The sequence below is a fragment of the Podarcis liolepis genome (assembly GCF_965112155.1).
Source record: "Podarcis liolepis genome assembly, chromosome: Z".
Lineage (NCBI taxonomy): Eukaryota > Metazoa > Chordata > Lepidosauria > Squamata > Lacertidae > Podarcis > Podarcis liolepis.
The window spans coordinates 26,262,523-26,288,394 of NC_139570.1; the positions used below are offsets into that span (position 1 = coordinate 26,262,523).

Sequence of the window (25,872 nt, forward strand, 5' to 3'; positions counted from 1 at the left end):
GTCTTGGAATTTTACATTCCAACAATGAACAATGTTCAACTGTACATATTATTTTCACTCATGTAAACTGACATTCTGCTTAAAATATCATAGTATCCGGAGATATCTACACTCTTTAAACCATTATTACATTTTGTATATGGATACATCATGATATTTTGATAGTTATATAAATGCTGCCTATATAAATGAAACATTTCTTTTGCAATTTTTTTCTTAATAGAGGGGAGAAAGGAAGAGGAGATTATAATATTAGGTTTGGCCATTGACCATACAGCAATATCAATAATGGCAGCCTCCCTTCCTCTGAACTCTTTCCCTTCATCTCATTCCAAGGGAATCTGTTCAACTACCATTCGTAGATGAAAACATCCTGTAACCCTCAAAAAAAGAAGCAGGATGTCTTTGGAACACCCCCCACCCCAACTGTGATGCCATGGCCAAAGAATATTCTAACTCAGGGTCAACAGAAAGATACTGGAATTAGTGGGGTTTTAATGACTGTGTTCTCATCTGAAAGGCAGGGGTATGAATACTTTCTCCAGCAATTTCCTCTTGTAGTCGTGCTTTGAGGAAGCACCCTCCAGTCATAAATTCTGAGCAGTGCAGGACCTTCTGTCTCCCTTATGAAAAGCTAATATAATTGATGAGATCTGGCTGGATTATGCACTTCTGTGACAGGCAATCTGCATTTATTTTCTCACTTGTTATGACATTAGTGGCATTCTCGGGAGTCAGGAGTTCACATCTGGCTCACATTTATTATGGGGTTCACCTTGAGTATTTTGCCATATAAGGGCTTTTATTTTTTGGTCGGGTTTCACAATTGAGGCAGCAGGCTGTAGAACGCATGCCCACCAGAGGGTGGACTGTGTCTTAGGATTTGTTAAACGTACTGCATATTCATTCAAAACATTGATTTTTCAAGCTATGTCCTGTGGAAGCCTTGGGTTGTTTTGGAATCCAGTATGGATTGTCCATAAGAAAATTAGTGCTGCGGCAAAAAAATAAAAATCCCATGTTGTTCCTCCTCACCCACCCACTTTCTATCAATTAATGACAAAGAAATTGCATATAACATTTACCTAAGGGGAAACAGAATTTCGTTTCTTTTGCTGTTGCCACACTTTCCATACTGTTATAAACACAACTAGAATATAATAAATAACAACAATAGCAGCTAGTCTGTCATTAATGGGAAAAGGTGTATCACCAGCTTAAGGGCTGGAACCACTACTTAGAACCAGTTTATAGTTCATATTAAAGACTCTAATCTAATAGGTCTCTCCAGATGTTTCCATGGGTCTAGGGAGGTTGTCTCAATTCATTAAGCGCATCTCATATGGAAGGTAAATGGATGCTGGGTGTTGTAGAAGTATAAAGGACTCAACGTGCCTCTGGTCTGGCCGGTCAGTTTCTCAGCCAGAGGAACAGACCACACCTGAGCATACCACAAGTCTACTGACAGGCCTGTTGCAGGATGCTATATTATCATTATCATTATCATATTATTATTATTATTATTATTATTATTATTATTATTATTATTATTATTATTGGGTTTTATAAATGGGGATCATAGGAATAATAAGTGATACAAATAAAGGAGGCCAAGTCTTCTAATGTCATTTGTATATCACAAATTTAGAGTAATATCTACAACATATGGTTCTTTATTAGTGGTCAATGTACAAATTCTAGGTTCATGGAGTGGTTTAAATAAAACAATAACGAAGGGGAAACAGGGTAGAGTTAATAGACAACATTCAACATGACATAAATGCGTAATCAAGAGCCTTTGTGGTTGTACTTAGAACGCCCCTGGTTCCTCCCCCCCCGCCCCACTTGTTGTTGTTGTTTAGTCATTTAGTCGTGTCCAACTCTTCATGACCCATGGACCAGACCACGCCAGGCACTCCTGTCTTCCACTGCCTCCCGCAGTTTGGTCAAACTCATGTTGGTACCTTTGAGAACACTGTCCAACCATCTCTTGTACTCTGTCGTCCCCTTCTCCTTGTGCCCTCCATCTTTCCCAACATCAGGGTCTTCTCTTCTCATGAGGTGGCCACAAGTATTGGAACCTCAGCTTCAGGATCTGTCCTTCCAGTGAGCACTCAGGGCTGATTTCCTTCAGAATGGATAGGTTTGATCTTCTTGCAGTCAATGGGACTCTCAAGAGTCTCCTCCAGCACCATAATTCAAAAGCATCAATTTTTCGGCGATCAGCCTTCTTTATGGTGTCCTTAGAATAAGTATGAGTAATAGTAATTTTCCCTCTTATGTTACCAATGAGACTATACTGATGAGCGTGGGAGGGGGGTTCAAAGTGAAGATAGTAATTTAAATTTAGATCAACCAGATTGAGCCAAATGCTGTTACAGGGATTGTTCATTTTCTGGAATACTGGCATATATGTGAAATTAAGACACACCAAGGTAAAGCCATCTTTCTTTAACTATGTGTCAGCCATAGCCTATTTGTCAATCTTTCAAGGAGAGCAGTTTCCCAAACTGTTTTGTACCAATTGTCAATCGTTGTGCCAGAAAGGTCTTTCCAGTGTCTGGTTATGTTGTGTCTCTTGTAATAAAGGCCTCATTAATTATTTATTATGTAAATCCAGATAGTTATGTCTTTAAGAAATATGGTTTATTTTTTTACATATTTGTACCAGAACCTTTCAATGGAGGGAGTACAGAGTTGACAGCATTCAAGATCTCAAGAGGGGCTGTTCCCCACAGCAGTGAAGCATCAGATTCCAAGACACCTCCATGTCTTTGACCCAGCCTGCCTTCAGCCAGCCCACCAAGATTGTTCTGATCTTCAGCCCCCTCATGACGTTCTACCTGTTTCCTGCTTCTCCTTCCCAACAAACCCCTTGCCAAACAACTCATCCCCTTCTTTCCGCTATTCCAAAACTAGCTTTAAAAGGTGACAATTTTCCTGTGTGACACCATGCCCAAATTACCCTGGCAACTTTCCCCTCAGTTACCTGTAGGCTCTTTTGTCTTGTAGATGGCTTAGTGGCAGGGCCATCATTTCCCTCTGCCCCTCTGTTTGGAAGAAAACCTATCTCGGCCTCTCATTTCTGCTTAAACCCCAGCATCCAAGAATCTGGAGAGGAAATCTGGCACCCAAGGATCTAGGATCCACCACCCCCCTCCAACCCATAACAGTATATATCTGGCTTCCACCTTCAAAACTACAAACCACAGAATCCTGGAATTGTGACAGTCCTAACTGGGAGTGAGTGGAGAGGAAACGAATGGTTTATTTGATTCGTACCATATCTGTTCAACAAGCAACAGCTGGAGTGGAGCAGAAGTTAAAAATAGCAATTGAGCACTTTCCAGAGAGGGAGGGAGGGAAGTTCATTTCAATCCTTTGATACCAGTCTGCATGTACAGCTATTAGAGTTTTAGGAAATCATTTTCTAGTGTATATTCACATACCTCAATTTGTTTAAACTTTCATTTGTGCTTTCATCTGGCATTTCTGTGGTTTTCCTCGCTGCTGATACAGTAATGTTTACATATATTGTAGCACATGATAGGCATGCATATCTCAGCCATCAAAAGATATTTATAGATGAAATACTTTTCCTAAGTGTTTTACTTTTCACTGTTATTGAAGTTTCATAGGTGTAGCTTTGTCAGTTTATTACAGAAAAAACAACAGAGTATTGTAACGCCGTAAAGACAAAGTAAGTGAAATCTTTTGGCCGCCCACCTAGCAATCATAGAACCATAGAATTGTATGATTGGAAGTGACCCTGAGGATCATCTAGTTCAACCTCTTGCAATGCAGGAATCTCAACTAAAATATATATGACAGATGACCATCCAACCTCTGCTTAAAAACTTCCAAGGAAGGAGAGTGCACCACCTTTCAGGGGAGTCCATTTCAATGTCACACAGCTCTGACCATCAGAAAGTTCTTCCTGATGTTTAGCCTGAGTCTCCTTTCTTGTAATTTGAAGCCATTGGTTTGGGTCCTACTCTCCAGAACAAGAGAAAGCAAGCTTGCTCCACCTTCCATGTGACAGCCCTTGAGATATGTGAAGATGGCTATCATATCTTCTCTCCTCTTATCCAAGCTAAACATACCCAACTCCTCCTAAGGCTTGGTTTCCAGACCCTTGGTAATCTTGGTTGCCCTCCTCTGCACACATTCCAGCTTGTCAATATTCTTCTTAAATTACGGTATCCACAACTAGGCACAGTATTCCCGGTGTGGTCTGACCGAGGCAGAATAGAGTGGTACTATTACTTTCCTTGATCAGGACGCTATACTTCTGTTGATGCAGCACAGAGTAGCATTGCCTTTTTTGCTGCTGCATCACACTGTTGGCTCATGTTAAGCTTGTGGTCTACTACTGGCAAGCCAGGTGTCACCCATCTTACCTTTGTGCTGCTGGTTCTTCCTGACTAAGTGCAGAACCTGACATTTGTATGTAAAGTGTATAAAAACTTAATTCTAACCCTAGGAAGCTGCAGAAACTGGTGAGGCAGATTTAAACAATTGAAAAGTGACTTCAGGTGACATCACATAATTGTTGGGTCGACAAGGGTTTGATAGAAATGGGCTCCTGGGATGTATGGAAGAATCTGGGAGGCCAAATTTGACCCACAAGCTGAAACTTTACTCACAGTTGGTGCAGGGAATGATGAGCCAATAGAAGGCGGCTTCCTAATTCAGTTGCTTCAAAAAAGAGGTGCTGGTTGCTCGTGATATCTCCCCATTGAAATCAAAGGTTCCCCATCAATTGTCAAATTCACGGCGAAACATACAGTGAAGGCTGATTTTCATAATAGGCTTGTTGCGCTTTATTATTCTTAAAATAGCCTATTTCATTTTCATGGTGTAGTGAAGAGCCTGCTGAGCCCACCCCCTACTCAGAATAAATGCAGATGAAATGTTAATGAAGAGAATCTAATGGTGTAGGGGGCTCTTTTGTTCCAACCCTATTCATGTCAAGAACCTTCATTCATTTTAGAAAATTGGCTAAGCATTGTGGGGTGGAGGGTCACGGAAGGCAAAGGAAGAGCTGCCTGTGTTTGAAATTTCCTCTCCAACTCTGGTTCCCATCTTGCCTCCACACTCTTATTGTTATCATCACTATGCAAATGCAAGAGAATGCTTTATTGGCAAGTTCCACCCCGGGGATTGCATTTTCAAAAGAGTCACTGATTTTTAAGGTCATCTTTCACAACAAAGCATTAGAACACTGTACATTCTGCCCTCTGTTTTTTCTAGGCGGACCAGATGATATATGGCGTTTGGGTGCCAATATATGCCAACAACTGATGTGTTGCAGGACTGTCTCCATTATGCATTAATGGGATGGGGATAATTGCTGCTTAGAGAGCTGAGTAAGCTGCCTTTCGGGTACGGTGACCACAAAGGGGATGGGGAGAGAGAAAGGAAAGAAGATGGACAAAAGGCTGCTTTTGACCATTAAATATTAGCCAACAGAATCAGAGTTTTCCATGGACTGATGTTTATGTTTCCAACAACTAATGATGAGATGCAAAACGGACCTCATGTTGAATCTTTGGTGATGGCCCTCATTCAAAGGTAGCAAAAAAAAAAAAAAATTGAAATAGGTGCATAGGAACATAGGAAACTGCCTTGCGCTGAATCAGACCATTGGTCCATTTAATTCAGTATTGTCTACACTGGCAGGGGTCCCGCCTGCCAACCCTACCTGGAGATGCTGAGGATTGAACTTGGAACCTTCTGCATACAAAGCAGATACTCTGCCAGTGAGCAAAGGCCCTTCTCCAATGATTGCTGAAAAGAAAGCAAGAAGAAAGAGCAACATTCAACCACTGTATCTCCAGAGCAATGGAATTGAACTGGTCTCTTAATCCATATGTGGGCCAAATTAATGCTGGAGGGTTGCTGTAATCCAAAAATGGAATAATGGAGCAAGCTGTCATATACTGAGTCAGAGCATTGTCTGTTTTGCTCTGTATTGTCAACAATGACAGGCAGTGCTTCTCCAGGATTTCAGGCAGGAAACCTTCCCAACCATGAAGCTCATTGGGTTTACTTGGGTCAGTACGTCAGTGGCGGAGTACATGAGCTGCTGTGCAGAAAGTCCTGAGTTCAGTCACCAGCATTTCCAGTTAAAAGGATCCCATGTGAAGCCCTCTCTCTGCCTGACAGCCTGGAGAGGTGCTGCTAGTCAGATTAGGCAATCCTGGGCTAGGTGGTGTAAGGAAGCCAGATATGCTAATCCTTACAAGCCTGTTGATCCCTGCCTCTTGGAATCTGGATGGGTCAACATGCATAAAGAATATTGCTACATTCTGCCATTTTCTGTGCCCAGATTAATTTTAGCCTATCAGGAGCTGATACTGTGGACAAGTTTAGAATGGCTGCTGATATTTTAAGGGGCAAATCCAGAGTTCTCACACCTTAGATTGAGGGGAGAGATAACTGTTTAAGTGCTTACTACATGCTTTGTATGATGATGATGATGATGATGATGATGATGATAATAATAATAATAATAATAATAATACAGTGGTACCTCAGGTTGCATACGCTTCAGGTTACAGACTCCGCTAACCCAGAAATAGTGCAGGTTAAGAACTTTGCTTCAGGATGAGAACAGAAATCGTGCTCCGACGGCACAGCCGCAGCAGGAGGCCCCATTAGCTAAAGTGGTGCTGCTTCAGGTTAAGAACAGTTTCAGGTTAAGTATGGCCCTCCGGAACAAATTAAGTACTTAACCTGAGGTACCACTGTAATCCCGGGTTCCATATCCCTGGCATGTGCAGGTAGAGTGAGCAGGTAGGAAGTAGGAATGGCGAGACCTTGGAGAGCTAGTGACAGAATAGACCAGGGTACAGGACTTGGCTGGTGGACTGGATCCTGACCTCCTACTCCCATTGGTAGGCCTGTCCTCCATGAATTTGACTAATCTTCTTTTAAAGTCATCCAGTTTGATGGCCACCACTGCCTCTTGGGGGAGCAAGTTCCATAGTTTGGCTGTGTGCTGTGTGAAGTACGTTCTTTTATCTGTCCTAAATCTTTGCATCACCGGCTTCTGTTTAAGCTAATGATGAAAACGAATAGCTGCATTTGCAACATGTCCTGGCGAGCACAGCAAGCCAACTTGAGCAGGTATTGGCTGCACTGTGGGGTTCCCCATCAGCTGTTCACTGTTTACAGGAATCCCACTGGGATCAACTGCACTACAGAGTTCACAATGTACAAACCAACTCTACCTGCCACACACCTGCTGCCACATGGGTGATGGGGGGAAAGGAGGGTGTGGCTTAGGGAGCCAAACTGCAACCTATGCTGGGTCTGATTACGCGAGGCATAGGCAAACTCGGCCCTCCAGATGTTTTGGGACTACAACTCTCATCATCCCTAGCAAACAGGACCAGTGGTCAGGGATGATGGGAGTTGTAGTCCCAAAACATCTGGAGGGCCGAGTTTGCCTATACCTGGATTACGCCCATGGGCTCAAGGTTTCCTCACCCCCTGGAGTAGACAGAGCAAGCTACACTGGGAAATACTTGGAGCTAGGAATAAGCAATTTCCTGTGTTGCAGTCCCTCAGCGTAGCCTACCTTACAACCTTGTGGTGAGGATGAAATGTACGCTACCTTGAGTTCCTTGGAGGAAAGACAAAAAGAGTCTTTCTCTGTGTGTAACACATACATGTGTGAATCTTCATTGACTGATGGTTTTCTCAGTTTTAAAAACAACAAAATGCAACGGGAAAGATAGTAATCCACAGGCCTGGCTTTGCTTAGGTATTGAAACCAAATTTTATTTTGGAAAATGACATCACACGCACCTTGCAAATGTACACTTAGATGAGAAAAAATGCATAACAAATACTGAGAGCAAAAGCTACAGAGTGAACAGGTCCCTCCGCTGCATGGTATCCAACCACAGAAACAATCCGAGAGAGGTGAGGAATGGGTTAGGTGGAGTATAACAAGCAATAAAAACAGTTCACAACACTTCACGGGGTTGGGGTTCTAATGAAATGAAAAGTGGCTTTGTAACATCAAACCTCCTAAGAAAGACTCCTACAGGGGAGGAGGCATAAGACGCATGGATCCAGGGTACATCCGTTTGGGTTTGTCTTCTGTGCAAGTCCCATAAAAGCCACTAGTTAGTGGGCAGAACCACAGGTTCTAAGTCTTTGCTTCTTATGTTCTTTATCGACACAGGAACCACATTAACTAGACACATGAAATAATAAGCCCTCTTTGATCACAGAAAACTGTTGAGGGCACAACTTTATAACTCAAAGCGTTCCTAAACTGCACTGTTACATTGGATTCTCCCTACTCCAGAATTGGCGTATGAAGATCTGCTAGATTATTTACATTATTATTATTATTAATTATTATTATTTTAAAAAATAACCTCACCAAGACAACAATCCTGAATTGCACTGGGTATAATGCTCTGGTGCCATGAAGAGATAAAATCATAGCAGGCGGCTCTTGGGAGGGGTTAACGGTACAATACAGAAAGGCAGCTGACTGAACAGCGTCTGTATGTCACAAACGTTCACAATCAGTAATGGTTTAGGTTTTGCTCTGTCATTTTCTCCATGCCCTTATCTTTAACTTAAAACCACGAGAGACTGAGGGAAAGCAAGGGAAAGTGATTTAAAACCATGAGATGTCAGTACCATGCATTTACTCTCAAAAGCTTGTTCGATAGCAAGCTAAAATGTCTACAACTACCACCACTAATTGACATCTGCCAACTAATTATCCTAGTTCTACCTCTACCCATGGAGCTGAAGCTTTTTTTATAATAAAAAAGGAATCCCCTCCCACAAAAACGTCCATCAATAAAATTGTTTTCTGTACAAGTTGAATGGCACATTTTTTAAAAATGGACAGAATGCTAAGCAACCCACCACAAATGTAGAATGCAGAATCCGTTCAAAACATGCACTGTAAGAAAGGAAAGAAGAATCATTGGTTTAAAGCTGCAATATATTACAAGAAGATGTGGGTGAGGTGACTTGATGTGGAACCTAAAATGATAATTTGCCATGTGGAAAACTTTACCAGATCCTCAAATGGTATGTCAAGCGTGAGAGTAGATTTACCTGACTGAGACCAAGGCGCTTAGAAAAGGTGAAGAATAGAATTGCCTCCTGCTGGGGTCCTTACTGAACTCCAGAAGAGTTCATTTCCATGAAGAGTGGTCCAATGGCCACAGGAACAAGGAGGTTGTTGCCCATAAGCCCAAAGTTTTATGTGGTTTCCCGGTGGTGAACTGCCTGAGCACAGGGGGTAGGGATCATGCCACTGCACTCATGCAAAACCACTCCTGGAAGCTACTTCCTTCATGTAGCTACAAGAGTGGATGACTTTGCATGGGGAATGTAGCCACTGTCACTCAGGTGATATTCCGCTCATAATAGAACAAACATGCACAGCATCAGGCTACAAGCTTCATAAATGGATGGAAGGTGTGACATCAAAGCAAGTGGAATCCTATTTGATCTTAAGTGATAAAAGATATTCACAATTGCTGTCAATGGAAAACTTTAGCCCACTGGCAAATGCTTGACCACCTCCATGCTCATTGCTGGCTTCAGGTTTGGGGGGCTCCTCAAGAAAAATGGTTTCAATACACACCTCTTTCTGAGTGGGCCCATTTCCTCCTTGGCCGTGTCCTTATTACTCATCAGCTCACCTTTCTCCTCTGGATACAATCCACACAATCAGCAACATAGAGTAAGAGAATGTAAGGTAGGCATTACCCCAGAATGGAGGTAAATGGACAATGATGGCGAGGAGGAGGAGGAACAGCAGGGTCAAAGAGCCCCTTGCTGAGGTGTGGACCTTCACAAATGCCTGATGAAGCCAACCCCTGACAACAGCCCTGTCCCTAAAAAATGGTTGGTGTCACACACAAGCTCTCTTGATCATAAAATGTATTGAAGGTTCCCCCTTTATTGTGCAAAAAGTGATGTGATCTACATTTAGGTCAGGCGTGGGGACTTTTTCTTCAGCCTGAGGGCTGCATTCTGGAGGTAGCATGCCAGTAGTGGACAGAACTAGAGACAGATGTGGATGGGACAACAAATCTTCTCTCACACACGCAGACACACACAACTCCGCATCCTCCATCCCAGCAAGTGGCACTATTGTAGTTCACAGACACATTCCAGCCAGGTGAAGACACTGAAGTAGAGAGCAGAACAGGGCTGGTGAGGAGATGTGGTCTGGGGAGAACAGTGTGGCCTGAGGTTCCCCATCCCAAATTGAGGTCATTTAACTTTCCTATTTTCTCAGGTTGCCTATCTACTAAAATGAGTGGCTTTCATTGGGATAGTGTTTTGGCAAACCGGATTTGTGAGGCTTGGGGGAACTGATTTCATGACACGGTCTCAACATGTGTTGCTTTCTTTCTATGATGCAGTTCCACGTGGATGTTCCTCAGAGGTGATTGGAGGGGAGGCATCTTAATGAGATGAAAAACATCTTGAAGATCTGCTAAAAGGGATGTGATCTTTGTTGGACCAAAAGGGAAAAAAGGGAAATGCAACCCAGTTTCCAGCTACATATAAACCATGAAAATCCTTCCTCAAATATATCATATTACTCTGCATAGGCTTATGAAAACCTATTACACCTGCTAAAGAGAGACAAAAAAAACCCCCACCCTTAATTTAATTTAATTCATCCTTTTTACAAACACTCATTTATTAAATATGTCATTTAAACGAAACAAAAACTGCCTGACCCTGTAAAATAGAACAGCTTGCACAAAGGAGATGACCTTCAAGGTTCTGTACAGGGAGTTTAAAGTATGCCAGCTAAACTTTAAACCCCACCTTGATTTATTAACCCTTTAAAATTCCCATGCTCTTTTATTCTAACCCCACCCAACACAAGAACAACTATAGAAGAAAATACATTATGACCTCTTGGTTATATTATATTGCAGCTTTTAATTTTTTCATGAATGAGAAGAATCATACGAAATCAGCTCAGAAGCTCAAGCCATCGGGATTTGTTTTAGCAGACTACTTCCCTGGACACAGTCCACTTCTCAAAAGAGCTATAGATCAGATTCCAGAAAGCCATATGTGTCCCATGCAGATAGTACTGTGAGATTGCTACTACAGCTATTTCTGTCAATGTGCAGCATGCTTATGGTTAAGAACACTGGTGGTGAGCAGCACCAATGAATCCATATTGGACCTCTCCCCCTCCCCACCTGTGCTTCTCAAAACTCTAATCGGTAAGGCCATGGTTCTCAAAGGGTGTGGCAGGAGAGGCTGGCAAGTACGGCAGGAAGATTCAAGGACAATCAATACTATACTTTGGGAATGATGCATGTTCTTATGTAGCTGCATTGTTTTATACTGTCTGGATGTCCCATGATCATATTATAGTGTTCTATGTTACAAATCAAGCACTGGTGGGAGTTTATTCTTTTTGTTTTCCAATGTATTTCTTATCCGGTGTAGCACGAGCAAATTTTTATTCTGAAAGTGTGGCCCAGAGGAAAGTAGAAATGAGAACCACTGCTGTAAGGCAGACTGTCGGTATCTGGCAGAAAGAATTTTGTTGCATGCCATATATTTAGGTGTGCACTGTTAATTTTTTTATAGCATTGTATTTTTTTGCCTTGGACTTTATTGCATCTTTTTGCAAACCACTTTGATTTTCATTTTTTTTTACAATCAAGTGGTATATAAATTTTATGAAATAAATAAAATTGCTTGTTCTGTTGCAAATCCACTTTAAAATAAAAAAAAGTTTTTTGCAGTTAGGAAAGTGACAGGGAAATCACTAGAAAGCATAGGATAAAAGACTAATGATATAATCACCCAGCAAGCAAATCAGGATGAATGCTCATTATGGTATAACTCTTCCCTACAAACAAATCAGAACACATGCTCAGTAAAGACTGGGCATTCTAATCTCCTTGTAAGTTTTGTGCAAGCAAATCATGTTGAATTCTCAATAAAGAGGTCATCTGGAGGAGCCATAAGATAAGAGGATGCCTACACAAGGAGGGAGAAGTGGGAAGTTGACCTGGCTACCAGAAGGAGTTCTCGAGGTGGGGCGGAGCTGCTATGCTGTCTTTGCAGCAGTTGCTTACTGGTAGGGGATGAAGTGGTGGGAAGGTTGACACAATGCAAAACCACTGGTGGAGCCAATCTGGTGCTCCCACTTGCATGTCAGCACTCCATCAAAGCCCCTACCGCCTTGGCCATCCCGCTCTTAGTAAGCAGCAGTGAACCACCTCCTGGGAAGGTAGCATAGTGGTTCTACTCCATCCAGTGAGCTGCTTCTCCTTGCTATCTTCCAGATCTTACCATCATTTTGCAGAATTGGGGAACCATTAACCTTGAAAACTTTTTTTCATAAGGGCTCACTCTTATATGTCTATCATCTATAGATTGCATCAAGCTACATTCTACTCGGAATAGACCCACTGAAATGAATGATCCTAAATTATCCATGCCAATGCGTCTACTCTGAGTAAGACTGGCATTGCATAAAACTCAGTCCATCTTCTAAGCTGACAACATAAGCTGTAATGTCAATAGCTGGGATGATCTGCAGTTTAAATGAGAATTGTCTAACAAGTTATTTCTGCTTTAGAATATGACCTGTTTTGTGGTTACTTGTGAATATGAATGGGGGAGAAAATTGGTTCACATTTTAATGCAGACCTACCTAATTTGCCCTCTCCTCACCCCCACAAAAGGTGAATTGTACAGTCAGGCAAACAGGCAGAATATGGTCCGAGGCAGGTTCCACGTTTGGCAGGAGGGAAATGAAAATGAGCTCTGCTGGATAAGACTATTGTTTCACCCACTCTGGCATCTTGTTTCCTATACTACCCAATCATATGCCTTTTGGAAGCCAATTAGCTGGGCATGAAGGCTACAGCCCTCTCTCACTGTTGTCTCTGAGTAGCTGGCATTCAGTTGCATACTGCCTCTGAACCATAGGGGTTCCATGAGAAGGTTTGGCACTGCCAATCTGATAAATAGTTGACAATACTTTTTCTCTTTTAAAACATTTCAGTGATGCAGTTTTTGCTGTATACAAGTTGTGTGGCTGCTGTGGGAACTTTTTGTGTGATACCCCAGTTGGTTTGACAGGATGTGGAAGCATCCAGGCTGAGGGCACATGAGGGAAATTCTCTTATGGATGTCACCATGCATGCAAAGCCACTGCGGAAAATGCAATATCTGGAGGCTTTATAGCTATATCCTATCAGGGAGAATATGGTGGAGAGGACAGCTGAGATGGATGTGAAGAGAACAAGTAAACCCCAAGAAAGGATTTTGCTAAGGAGGAGGAAAGAGGTATAGACTGCAGGAAGGGAATGAAAGAAGGAGGTTCTCTTTACCTCATCAAGGACTGAGGAACTGGTATGGAAAGAAAGGGGAAAAAGAGGGAAGATTTAGGGCTTTAAGCTGCAGTGGCAAGCCAAGAGAAGATGCTAGAACTTGGGGAAACTCTACAGATACATAGAAAGAGATCCTGAAATGAAATGTGGTAGCCAAACTTGCTGAGCAAGAGTCTCACTGGAAGATAAGAAACCATCCAGAGTTCTAAATCCTAGGTGTTAATGCCACCCTCTTGTTGAATTTTCCTTTTGAAAGATGGCTGAACACTAGACATCTGCAGCTGGTGTGTGCATGTGTGTTAAAACGGAAAGCAAAATGTGACAACTGCATGGTGAGCAAAACTTCTCTGGGTGTGTTTTAACAAAAAACTTTTAAGTAGAGAGCTCCAGTTTCTTACATATGTCCTTTCAGCATATATACAGATGTTAGGCGCTCAAATAGCTTTAGGGCAGATGGTCATCTCACACTTCTAGCTGCACTCTCACGGAAACGTGCCAAGTCTTAACAGATTTAACTTTAAATATTTACAACTGATTTTGGGTCACTGTAAAACAAAAGCAGAGATGAATGTCCTAAGAGCCAAACTTTATGGGATGGGAGCATTCCATGTTGAGGTTGTAGGATCTGGATCAGGGTTGTAATGGGGCAGGAGTGGGGATAGAATCCATTTCCCTAACGCCATGGCCTAAATATGAATCTCCCAAACAAAGGAAAATCCCTCCCCCTCTGCAGTTAATGGCAGCATTAGGGAAAATGATTTAAGTTGGTGAATTAGTATGGGGGGCTATGTCTGTCTGTCTGTCTGTCTGTCTGTCTGTCTGTCTGTCTGTCTGTCTGTATATAGAGACACTCCAGATGTCCTTTTCATTGTGCATTTATGACGATTTGTGCTCATGATGGTATTGGGGCAAAGATACCCAGTCCTGCTTCCAATACTGTTTGTGCCTGCAAACGCTTTGGGGTGAACATACTATTTTGTTTCCAATCAGTGCATGTCCTGTAACTTCCTGCTGAAATCCTTCCTGCTGAAATCCTTTTTATACCACAAATGTTGCAAGGTATGTATGTGTTCCATTTTTGTTATAGTACCCTTCCAGATGGCAATAACGTTGGGGAAGCATCACAAAACAACTTACAAAGTAGAATGATGTGTGAATGGCCCAGCATAAATCCATCACTAATGCCCTATTATTGCACCCGATCTGTTGCATAGTACACCTGCAAAACAACCACTAGTCTTAAGCATTTCAGTATCTATTATTTCAACTTTTAGCCCATCCTTCAGAGAGTTCATAGAATTGTAGAGCTGGGAGGGACGGGAAGGCCATCTTGTCCAACCCTTGCAATGCAGGAATCTCATCCATGATAGATGGCCATCCAACCTCTGCTTAAAAACCTCCATGGAAGGATAGCCCACCACCTTCCAAGGGAGTCAATTCTACTGTTCTGTTTTTAGCACACCCTTCAGCCAGTTTTGTTCCCAGGGTGGGTTAAATATACAAGGCATAACAATCAGTAGCATAGCAGACTTAGACTGTCCCTTATCCCCAATCCTGTAGATTCCAAACCCAAGGTTTCATCTAGTCCAGGCATGGCCAAACTTGGCCTTCCAGCTGTTTTGGAACTACAATTCCCATCATCCCTGACCACTGGTCCTGTTAGCTAGGGATGATAGGAGTTGTAATCCCAAAACAGCTGGAGGGCCAAGTTTGGCCATGCCTGATAGTCCAACCTCCTGCAATGAATCAGTTAAAGAATCCCTGACAGATGTCTGAGACTATGTCTGAGAATATAAATGGACTTGATTTTGGATTACAGCATCCTTTGAATGATTCCAGTTAATCCCTGGTTCAAAGGCACACCTCCTCCAAGGGAAATTTAGCAGTGATTTTTTGCAGCAGAATCAGTGCAGTAGCCTTGTCGTACAGAATTCTGTGTGGAAAATTTAAACAAATTTTAAGAGAGGGAGGAGGAGATGGCAGACTATTGTTTGAACCCTGCTATATTAGGCCAAAAGCCCTGCTATATTAGGCCAAAGGCCCATCTGGTCCAGCCTCTGTTCTCACAGAAGACAACCAGATGTTCCACTGGGAAGCCACAACACAACAGAGCACAACAGCACCCTCTCCACTCTTGATACCCAGAAACTGGCAATCAGAGACATATTGCCTCCGACACTGGTTACAGGGCTTGCCTTACCACAGGTCTCTCAGGCACCTCTTAAACCAACCTGCTTCCCTCAGGTGTGGTGGAGAGCAATGTCACATTGTTGTCAGTATTTCAGTAAGATTCATCTGCCAGTGCAGTCAGCTTCTACACTGAATGGGATGGTGGGGGTGGTACTTCCTTGTCCTTTGCCTCAGGCCAGCCTTGTGTTTGGCAATGGTTTATAATTAATTTTACATAAGAACCTGATACTGGGGGAATAGGGAGCCGATGAACAACCCCAGCAACTACCTAGAACTATTTCACCCTTTATGTACACAGGCAGCTCCACTTACTGGGCAAAAATGGGAAACCACTAAAAACAGAAGAACAGAAGTCCTGTACCTGGATCAGGTCAGTGACCCATCTAGTCCAGCATTCTGTTCTCACAGTGGCCAGCCAGATGCCTGTGGGGAATCTGAAAGCAGGACATGAGCACAAGAGCACACCCCCCTCCTGTGGTTTCCAACAATTGCGATTCAGAGGCATGCTGCCAGTGACAGTGATTAGATCAGAGGTTTCTGAGCTGTGTTCCAGGAACTTCTGGAGGTCCTTTAGAACTTAGTCACAGTTGTTCAGTGAGAAAATAAGTAATAGCAGCCAGGCATTTCCTAGAGCTTGCCATCTGTTCCCAATCTTCTGGCATTTTCTCTAACTGCAGAAGAATGTTGTGTGTGCTCTAGGGAACCCATGGCTCAGCTTGGGGTAGTCTCAACAACATGCCCAATGGTGGTGCCAGCAGGTGCCTGCGCAAGCCACTCAATAAATGCTAGACAGCCATTATAATGTCACTTGTGGGCCTAATGTAGCATGAGTCAGAGGTATTGTGGGAAACGAAACATTCAATTCAAAGTAAAACAGGCCTTCAGGACTCCCAATGCTCAGCATTTATCAGAGCACCACTGCTGCCCAGCATAAAACCATCAAATAAGCCTGCTACAGGAGCATTGGCAGTCCATCAGCAAACACTTTGCCAAACATGAAGCTAGCCCCAGTTCCAAAGTTTACTTTCAGTTCACATGGGATGATAGTGAGGCCCCACAGACCTGTCCAGTTGTTGTTTTTTGTGTGTACAATATTTGCACCCTAGAACACGCACAGCATCCTCTGAAATGTAGAGGTTCCTCAAGAGGTTAGCCAATGTAGAAATGGTTCTCCCCAGAGATATGGAAAACCACCCTCCTAGACAGTCACTGCTGGGTTAGTGTTAGTGTTGAGACCACCCACCTCATGTGCTTGCATCAATGAATCAGGTATAAGAGAAGTGCCCTGTAATCCTTCTTTCTTTCTTTTCAAATAACCTTTCCAAGAGTTAAGAGCTGAACACACCTAGCATTGTACACACTGCTATTCTGCATGCATTTTTTATTTTTATTTTTGTATAAAGACTCATGCAACATCAACTATACAGGCAGTTTTACATCCGACATGGTCACTGATTTCTACCTACAGTTCAAGAACGTTTACCTGAAGAATTGCTTCTAAAACCTGGGAGTCTGGCCCTTTACCCTGTTTCACTTTGCAGGTCTGAATGGCTTTTCTTTTCCTTGTGGGAAAAAAAGATCTACCTTCTCTTTCCACTAGGCTGCTGTATATTTGCTTGCTGATGCAATGCGTGGCAACACAAACTATTACAAAAGCCTCATCTTGCCAGGCCCTTATTCAGAAGAGTGATGTGCATTATTGGAGCACATCAGGCAAGGGAGTCCATATTGGTCCAGGCTCTCAGATATGCCACTATTAAGTGCAATCAAAGAAAAATGCCTATATCTGTATAACTTGTTTAAATAAACACATTGTTGTTGTTGGTAAATGGGAAACATACTCCATGTAAACAATGTTCTACTTAAGAATATAAGAAAAGCCCTGCTGGATTGGACCAAAAGCCCAACATTCTGTCTACCAACAGGGGCCAGCATCTGGAAAGCTTACAAACAGGGGATGAAGTCAACAGCTTTTCCCAACTGTTTGCCTCCAGCATTTGACATTGAGAGGTTTATTGCCTCTGGAGTCACATGTAGCTATTGTGGCTAATAGCATTAGCCATCTAGCTTTGTCTCCTGTGGACATGATGAAGAGGGGAGAACAGAGTATAACATTCAAAAGACTACAGTATTCCTGCCAATCATAGGCTCAGTTTTTGGGCCTTGCACAAAACCAGCAATCAAATGGACTGTACCCAATTGTGTGTAGGATCTGTTTTGGGGGTAGGGGACAGGAAAAGGAGAGGTGGTGTGTGTTCTGTATTGCGGATCATTTTCTTCCTGCTTATTGAAATAGTGAAGATTGGATTATACATTATTACAAAGACCTTTAGTTCCTGGATGGAGCAATATTTGCATTATTCCTCCATGTTACTAAGGAACAGTGCTATGGTGGAGTACTGCTTCCCTATCATATTATAACAGAAACAATTCCTCAGTTCCACATTCATCCAGTGCATGCTCCCGGTCACACTCTGAGGGGCAATTGGGAGCAGCCTATCAAGACTGAGAGGAGAGAGAACAGGAGATCAAACATCACAAGCAAAACACATCTCCAAGTAGACTGGAGTGTGGCCTTAAGCAGTTCACAATCTATGCTACGCTCATGACCAGGATTCAGAGCCTCATATGGTACACAGTGCCCCTCTGTGAGGGGTGAGGTCAGTGAGCATACAGAGTTTGCTGCTTCTGGTGCTGACAACTGTGGGTATGAACTGGCTCTGTGTCAGGGCCACTTGGCAGCTTTAGCAAGCAACAGTGCCTTCTAAGTTAACCCCAAGAAGCCATCACTGGAATTGACCAAAGAAACCTGACAATCTTTCCTCAATACTAGTCCCTAGGAGGTCACAGACAGCACTTTCCCACCAGATGATCCAAAAATATTTAACGGCATCAACGAAAGGACTCACTGGCCAACCCTCCCAATCCCTCCCCATGAGGTAGAGAAAGTATTACTGTCCTTATTTGACAGATACGGTAAATTGAGGCACAGAGAAATTAAGAGACCTGCTCCAATTCATACACCAGATCTGCCAGATATCAAACACACACTGGAATTTTTTTTCCTGTAGGCCTTCCCTATGCTTTGTCCTCAAAGCCAGCCTTCTCCACAGTGATCTGACCATTGAACTTACATGAATTCTGAATCTTCTGAACCAAAGTTTAGATAGCTTTGGCCAAACAATGGCATAGAGATAAGGAAACCCTAGGTTTTAACTGCTTGGTTCAACAAAGGGTAGATCCTCACTTGCCCTTGTGATGCAGGGTCTCTACTAAAACTGCAGCCATTGGGTAGTCTGAAACCTTCTATTTTAAAAATAATTAAAACAAAACTGCAAGCTTGGCTTATCCACATTGCCACATGAATCACAAAGATGCCAGTGGTAAGGAATGCAAAAGCTAACCACCAAATACCAACTTTGGGCCAAGCATTGTCTTCCTCTAATAGCCAAAAGTTGTTGTAGAGTTAAGTACCCCAGTGTGAAGTATTATTTATTATTAGAAATTTCCATATGCCTTTCAACTTTATGCAAATTGCCCAAGGTGGCTCACAAAATGAAATTGCAAAATGAAAACATAACCTTATCAAAAGTACAATTGCTGCAATACATTCTAAACTCACAACGGTTTGCAAATGAATCTAAAGGAGAGTGGGGAAAGCAATCCCCAAGGTTGGTTATATGGGTATTGCTCTGATAACATTTTGCAAGATTATGTAGAGCTTATTCCTACAAATAAGGAATAATGCAATGCACAATATTATCTGGTACGTGTATCCAGACCCAGTAAATAAAATGGCCAGGTCTGTATAAAACTGTGAACTTTGCATCAATGATTATTTTTAAAAAATTGAATGGATTCCTTTTCTTCCCATTTCACTATAATGCACTGCTTCAAGATAAAAGTTTATAATACCATATCATGAACATCCTAACAGTTCTACAGTCTGAGCATCTGGCCATAGTTAGAATTATTGAAATACAGAAAATTAAAAACATAACCTTAAGCATGTTACAAACACTCTCAAAATATTAACCATTTTGAATTAATTGCGATATCCCTCCCCCACCCCATGCAGACCCCTCCCATTTTATGAACCTCTGATGTCAGTTTGGCAGTGACTTCAAAACACTTACTGTGTTGAACTTTTTTTTGTATATTTTAAAATTTTGTTTCTTTTTTAAAGCAAAAGAAAGTCACCAGTTTTCTTTTTTTAAAAAAAGGATATTGAAGAGCTGACTCTAAGACACAGCTAACATTATTTGTTTTCCTCTATAAAAGTTGTATGGATTTCTTGTTATTAAAAATTAATAATAAGCTGAAGGTGTTAGACCTGAAAACAATTTTTTTTCACAGTGTTTTCAGTGTTGGCTGTTTGCAAGGCATTGATAGTCTCCACAGAGATAGAGAGATACCATTTCAGTAACTTCATATCAACCAGACCATGTTTATTGCTGGTCATATGTATGTATATATAAATGTACGTATATGTGTGACCAATGGCCTCAAAGCAGAGGGCATTGAGGGGCAGTGGAGCCATCATCTGTGCAGCCATGGAGTGCCTCAGGACCAGGGCTGGTTCCATCTGATCAAAAATGGGGGGGGGGGCTGATGGTGAGGATGGGCAGGTGGTAGGACTTGAGTATAGGTGGAAGACAGATTTGAGGATAGGGCCAAGGTGCTCAGGTGAAAGGAAGCAAAGATAGGGCTGAGAGCATGGATATGGTGGGGTGTTGAGGTGAAGTGGAGAAGGAAAAGATGGGGCTTATGTGATTTGGAGGGAGACCAGACAAAGAAGGAAGAAAAAGGCTGAGCACATTGGAAGGGTTGAAGTGAGACAGAAGGGGAGGAAAAGATGGGGCAGAGGTGATTTGGGGCAATTGAAGAGAATATGGTAGGGTGAGGGGATGAGGCCAAGGTGAGTTTTGCTCAGCTGAGGTGGGTTGGGAGACTGAGGTACAACTGAGGAAGAGGAAAAGATGGAGAGCAGAGTTGGCAAGCAGAGCCAGCAGGGTGGCTTCCCAAATCCCACCCGCTAAAACAACTTTGTGTGTTTATTAGGACATATCCCTGTGTCCTATTTGAGGAGAAAATCACGATATGTAGCTCTTTATTTCTTAGCATTGTCCAGTCACCCTTGTACTTATATGGATGTTCACAAAGAGACAAGAGTTGCCTCCCACTGGCTGTGAGTTAACATCAGACAATATGCAGGTGTTAAACTCAGAGACCCAGCATTGGAAACAGGTCTGCTTTTGCAGAGTTGCTGGTATTCATTGGTATTTGGGGGGGGGGGGGAGGTGCTGGTGGATAGACCTGTTTCCACTCTTGGGCTTTGGACAGAGTTGCTAATGGAACATTTGCAAAAGAAAGTTGTCACCTGACTGGCAGCCAAATAAATAAAGTCAGTATGTTATAGGGTTTTTTTTTAAGAAAAGGAAACGCTTGGGCTAAAATGTGTGAGAAGAGCATGAGGATTCAAGCCTTCTGACTTCAAGCTGCCAATAATGGCCACTTATCTTTCCTATGAAGTTACTCAGATGATCGGTATCCCTTTATCTCTGTGGATTCATAGGTGTTGGTTTTGTGGCACAGAGGAGAAATATAGGAAAAGAAAAGAAAAGACATAACTTTTGTATCCTTGGATTTGCACCAGTGACCTTTCTGCTCCTTTTGGCAGAAGTGTGGTGCTATATCTAAAATGGAGTGTGGACACAGGGAAGGGGGCTTCTTTACATGGAGTCTCCAAGGGAATCAGAGTCGTCCAAGGATAGAGGCAGGTACAAGTCCTGTAAGGAGAAAGGGAAAACGTGTTAACTCCCACAATTAGCCTCTTCTGCATCAATGAGGAACTGCTTCAGTGACTCAGTGCACAAATAATCATTGCAGACTTAGGCCCAATCTGCAATATACAATATACATTTAAAGCAGTGTCATACCACTTTAAACATGGTTTCCCCCAAATAATCCTGGGAACTGTAGTTTGCTAAGGGTACCGAGACCTCTGTTCCCCTTACAGAGTTACAATTCTCAGAGTGGTTGAAAATCTATTCCTCTTTCCAGGGGATTCTTATTTTAACCCAAATCTTTTTTTAAACTGCTGCTTCCCCTCCCTTCATTGCCATCTCCTCATCACTGTACTCAAACCTCTTCCACTGTTTAAAAATGCTACTTTTCTCTCACACTTTTGCTCCATTCTTACTTTATTCAAACCTCTGCCATTGTTTGAAACTGCCATTTTCCCTCTGTGTCTTTCCATCTCCACTTTACTCAAACTTCTGTCATTGTTTAGAACAGCCACTTCTTCCCCTTTCAGTGTACCATCCGTCTCACTATACTGAACCTTCTCTATTCCATTCCTCAGCTGCCTCATGGGAGAGAGATAAAGGATGCAGGGCCCTCAAATATTCCGTTGTATTAAGGTACTTTACTCAAACCTTTGCTGTTGTTTAAAACCATTATATTCCTCTCAGCTTTCTCTATCCTTGCTGTATTCAAGCATCTTCTGTTGCTCTAAACCACCACTTTTCCCTTCTCACTTTATCCCACCCTCATTTCATACAAAATCAGGATTGTGATGTGGCACTACAAATCCTGAGCTACGTGATGACAGCCTTACTTTTTATGTATATAGGAAGATATCTGCCTCTGTTGGTGAACTGTTTTTTCACATGATCCACCTGTCACTGCAAATGAGAACAACGCCATCACTCTATGTTTGTAGATGAGTTTGCATGCAATACCATGATCCATCATAGGAGCATGGGAGGGAGCATGGGATGGAAAATTAGAAGACCCTAGAGCTGCTACAGGCAGTCCTGTCCCAGAAGGCTACTGTGACAGCACTAGCAAAATACAATTATACAGTACTTTGCAGCTGGCAGAATAAAGCATTAATCTCAACATTTTTTAAAAGTGTCCTTATAAGGGAATAGCAAAATGCCTGCTAAAGCTTTGTAATTATCTGCATGTCTTTCATTGCTTAATGGAGTAGAATCGCCAGTATTTGAGCATTTTGATGAACAAAAAAGATACAGTGGGGTGCTTGGTATGCCCAGTTTCCACTTGCTTGTGGACAGTGACCCGCACCCCCCCCCCCAGTTCCAGTAAGTAGTGATGTTGCCAAAGTCCAGAGTTTCTGGCTCCATAGTAGGAATTTGGGTGGCAAGTACAGTTTGATCCAAACACAGCCTCAAAAAGTTATTTTCTGTCTAGGACTTTAATGGTTTTCCTGTCTTTCAGACACGAACTTTTTATAGTGCCAGGGATTGAATTTGGGATCTTTTGCATGCAAAGCGTATGCTCTACTGCTGAGCATGTTTCCAGAAGTTCCCCAAATTTTGATGAAGCTTTTCTCTATATTTCACTTTAAATTCTAAGCACAAAGGAAGAGGTCTGCTGGAGTCATGACCTTCTAAGGAGTCCTGTCAATCTTACATTCGGACATCTTACAATCTTACATTCGGACATTTAGCCCAGTGTTGCAAGGCACAAGTATCTCTCAGATTGTTAACTGGAACAAGAAGGTGTGAACATATAGCACCAGTTCTGGATTAACACCAGTTTAGGACGCTTTTCCTGACCTCTAGCCCACTTCTTGATCTGCTCTTCATCTTCCTAGGGACCAAGTGGTCATGAATGCTGTTACAAGGGCATCTTTAGCAGTGTTAGGGAATTTGTCACTCCAATGCCCATCTGTCCCAGTCAGCATAGAGAGTAGTCAGGGATGACAGCAAATGGGGCTGCCTTTGAAGACTGTGTGGAAACTACAGCTACTGAAGATGTGGCAGCTAGATGATTAACTAGGAAAAGAAGGCATGAGCATATAACACCTATTCTGTCCTATCAGCACTGGTTGCCAGTTTCTGGGTTCCAGTCATAGTGCTATTTTTGACCTTCAAAGCTTTATATGACTCAGGACTACTATACCTAAAGGACCGCCTTTCCCCATATATTACTGTCAAGAATCTGAGATCATTATCTGAGGCTCTTCACTGCATGCCACCCTCCAATGGAGTGTGGGGAAAAGAAAATAAGCCTTCTCTCTAGTAGTCTCCTGTTTATGGAATATTCTCCTCAGGGAGGACCACCTGGCACAAACCTTAAAATTGTTTTAGTGCCAGGATTTTTTATTTTAATTTACTGACATGTTCTGCACTTTGTATATTTGCATTTTCAATTCTCTGTACTTTGAGGTTTCGAAAGCTGCTTTTGGCGCAGCTCATTGAGCAAAAAGCGGTATACAAGTAAACTCAGTCATAGAAGCATAGAATCTTAGAGTTGGAAGGGACCCCAAGGGCCATCTTGTCCCACCCCCTGCAATGCAGAAATCTCAACTAAAGCATCCATGACAGATGGCCATCCAACATCTGCTTTAAAACCTCCATGCAAAGAGAGTCCACAACCTCCTGACCATTCAGGTGTGAAGGGGCTCTGACAGGGTCCTAGAGTCCTCCTTCCTCCTTCCCAAAGCTGGGCAAGCACTTAAACTGGTGTTGTAAGGGCTGTGGGGACAGCATCAATTGGCCTCCTGCAGGGCTTCATATAACTAAGGTCTGCCCCTGATACTGTATTGTTAAATCTTTAATGAATGCATTTAAAGAACCCAAACCTCATCCCAGCTACCCAAAGCCTTCTGTAAGCTGGTAACAGCACCTGCTCCACCGTGGTCCATTAGAGCCTACAGGTAACATAGTTGGAGTACCTCCCTTTTTCATAGCCTTTCTGATGCTGATCTTTCCTTGAAAATCTACACCTTCCAGAAAGTGAAACAGACAGGTGAAAAAATGAAATGCTATGTGAACGGAATGCTGATGAAATGTGGGGAATGAATAGGTTTAGGACCTAAAACCTTTACTTTTGGTTTCATTGGTGAGCAGAGGGAGCTTGTGGTACTGTGTTTCAGAACATATTTCTGCTACAGTTTCAATCAAAACCACCATTCAAATGAAGCCCCAGGAACGTTGAACAAAATCATCATTAGTGATGGATGCAGTTAATACATAGAGCCATCACATTCATTTCAGTTCCTTTAGATTCATGTATAAGCATCACTTGCTCAAAAGGAACTTTTATTGCCCCTGAACTGTCGTCCTTTTCACTGATCTTAAGAAGACATTGTAGAAGTTCACCAGGGTCTCACTTGGCTGTATCTCATTATGATGGCAGCAGAAGGTTCCTATAGAAAATATACAGTGGGGAAAATCTGGGCAGAGGAAACACACACAATTAGGATTCGATTTTTTTTTTTTTAATGTAAACTACCATCTCTGAAAGCTCTTGCTGACTGACTGTCCTTATTAAGGGCTGGTTTGCACAATACTTTTTCGGTCCCTGCAAGCATTCATGTGGAGAAATAGAGTGTTAACGAGTCAGAGAAAGAGAAGTCAGGAAATTGCAACAAACCTGTAATTAAAGCCTGTATTTAGGGAGTCTACCCTCATGGATCCATTTCACTTCTGGTCAACTGCGAAACGTATCCAGATTAGCTATTTAGAATAATCTAAATAGGTCCAGAGGTCTGGAGAGGATGTTTGGAAATTGATCAAGTTTATTAATCTGGATAATTTATGAAGGAGATTTCCTGAGGTGGGATGTTTGCTCATCCCAAATCAATGAAAATCATTTGCAGTAATGTATAACTGGCAGCAGTTTCCATGGTTTGGGGGCTTGGGGGGCGGAATGCCACAACAGTAATGAGGGTATTCTTAGGCCATTGTCTGGAGTAGAAAGTGACTATGATCACAATATACAAAATCTCCATTCTTAATCAATCAACACTTTCCATTCATTTCAGCTTTCATGATACAATATGCCTTATTTCCTGTTCACCCAAGAAATACAACAGATGACTATGTCTGCTGTACATATAAATGAAGATGAAAGAATGTACTTTCCAGAATGACAATCATTTTTATAAGTATCTCTGTCTGTATAGATATTTGAAAACATTAGATATCATGCACAAACACATGTATGTGTATGCGTACACACACACACACACACACACACACACACACAGTATGTTTGTTTTCAAAGGATTTCAGTAAGCCTTACATTTTACAACAATCCTGGAAGGTCAATACACTATTCTTGCTAAAATGTAGATGGACAGCTGAGACTAATGACTCATTCAGACTTCCTTTTGTGTTGCATTTCTAGGCACAGCCCCAGGCTTCAAAGCTCCATGTCCAAACAGTTTTGTTTTGGTTTTTTGTCCCAGCACTTTCCCTGAGAGAATCCATGTTTTGCCACCGAATCGAAGCAAACTGCAATTGGGTTTTCTATGCATTGCCATTTGCTCCAATTC

At 42.3% G+C, this 25,872-nt stretch overlaps 1 protein-coding gene across 2 annotated transcripts in view; it reads right to left on the reverse strand.

Annotated features, from left to right (window-relative positions):
• Nucleotides 1–16,927: 16,927 nt before the first annotated feature.
• Nucleotides 16,928–25,872, reverse strand: part of DCX (doublecortin) — a 123,487-nt gene continuing 114,542 nt past the window's right edge. For both annotated transcript variants that reach the window (XM_083485302.1, XM_083485301.1), the window contains exon 7: nucleotides 16,928–21,352. In XM_083485302.1, coding sequence (XP_083341428.1) covers nucleotides 21,296–21,352 — 57 coding nt within the window. In that variant the 3' untranslated portion in view covers nucleotides 16,928–21,295. The remainder of the gene's footprint in view (nucleotides 21,353–25,872) is intronic.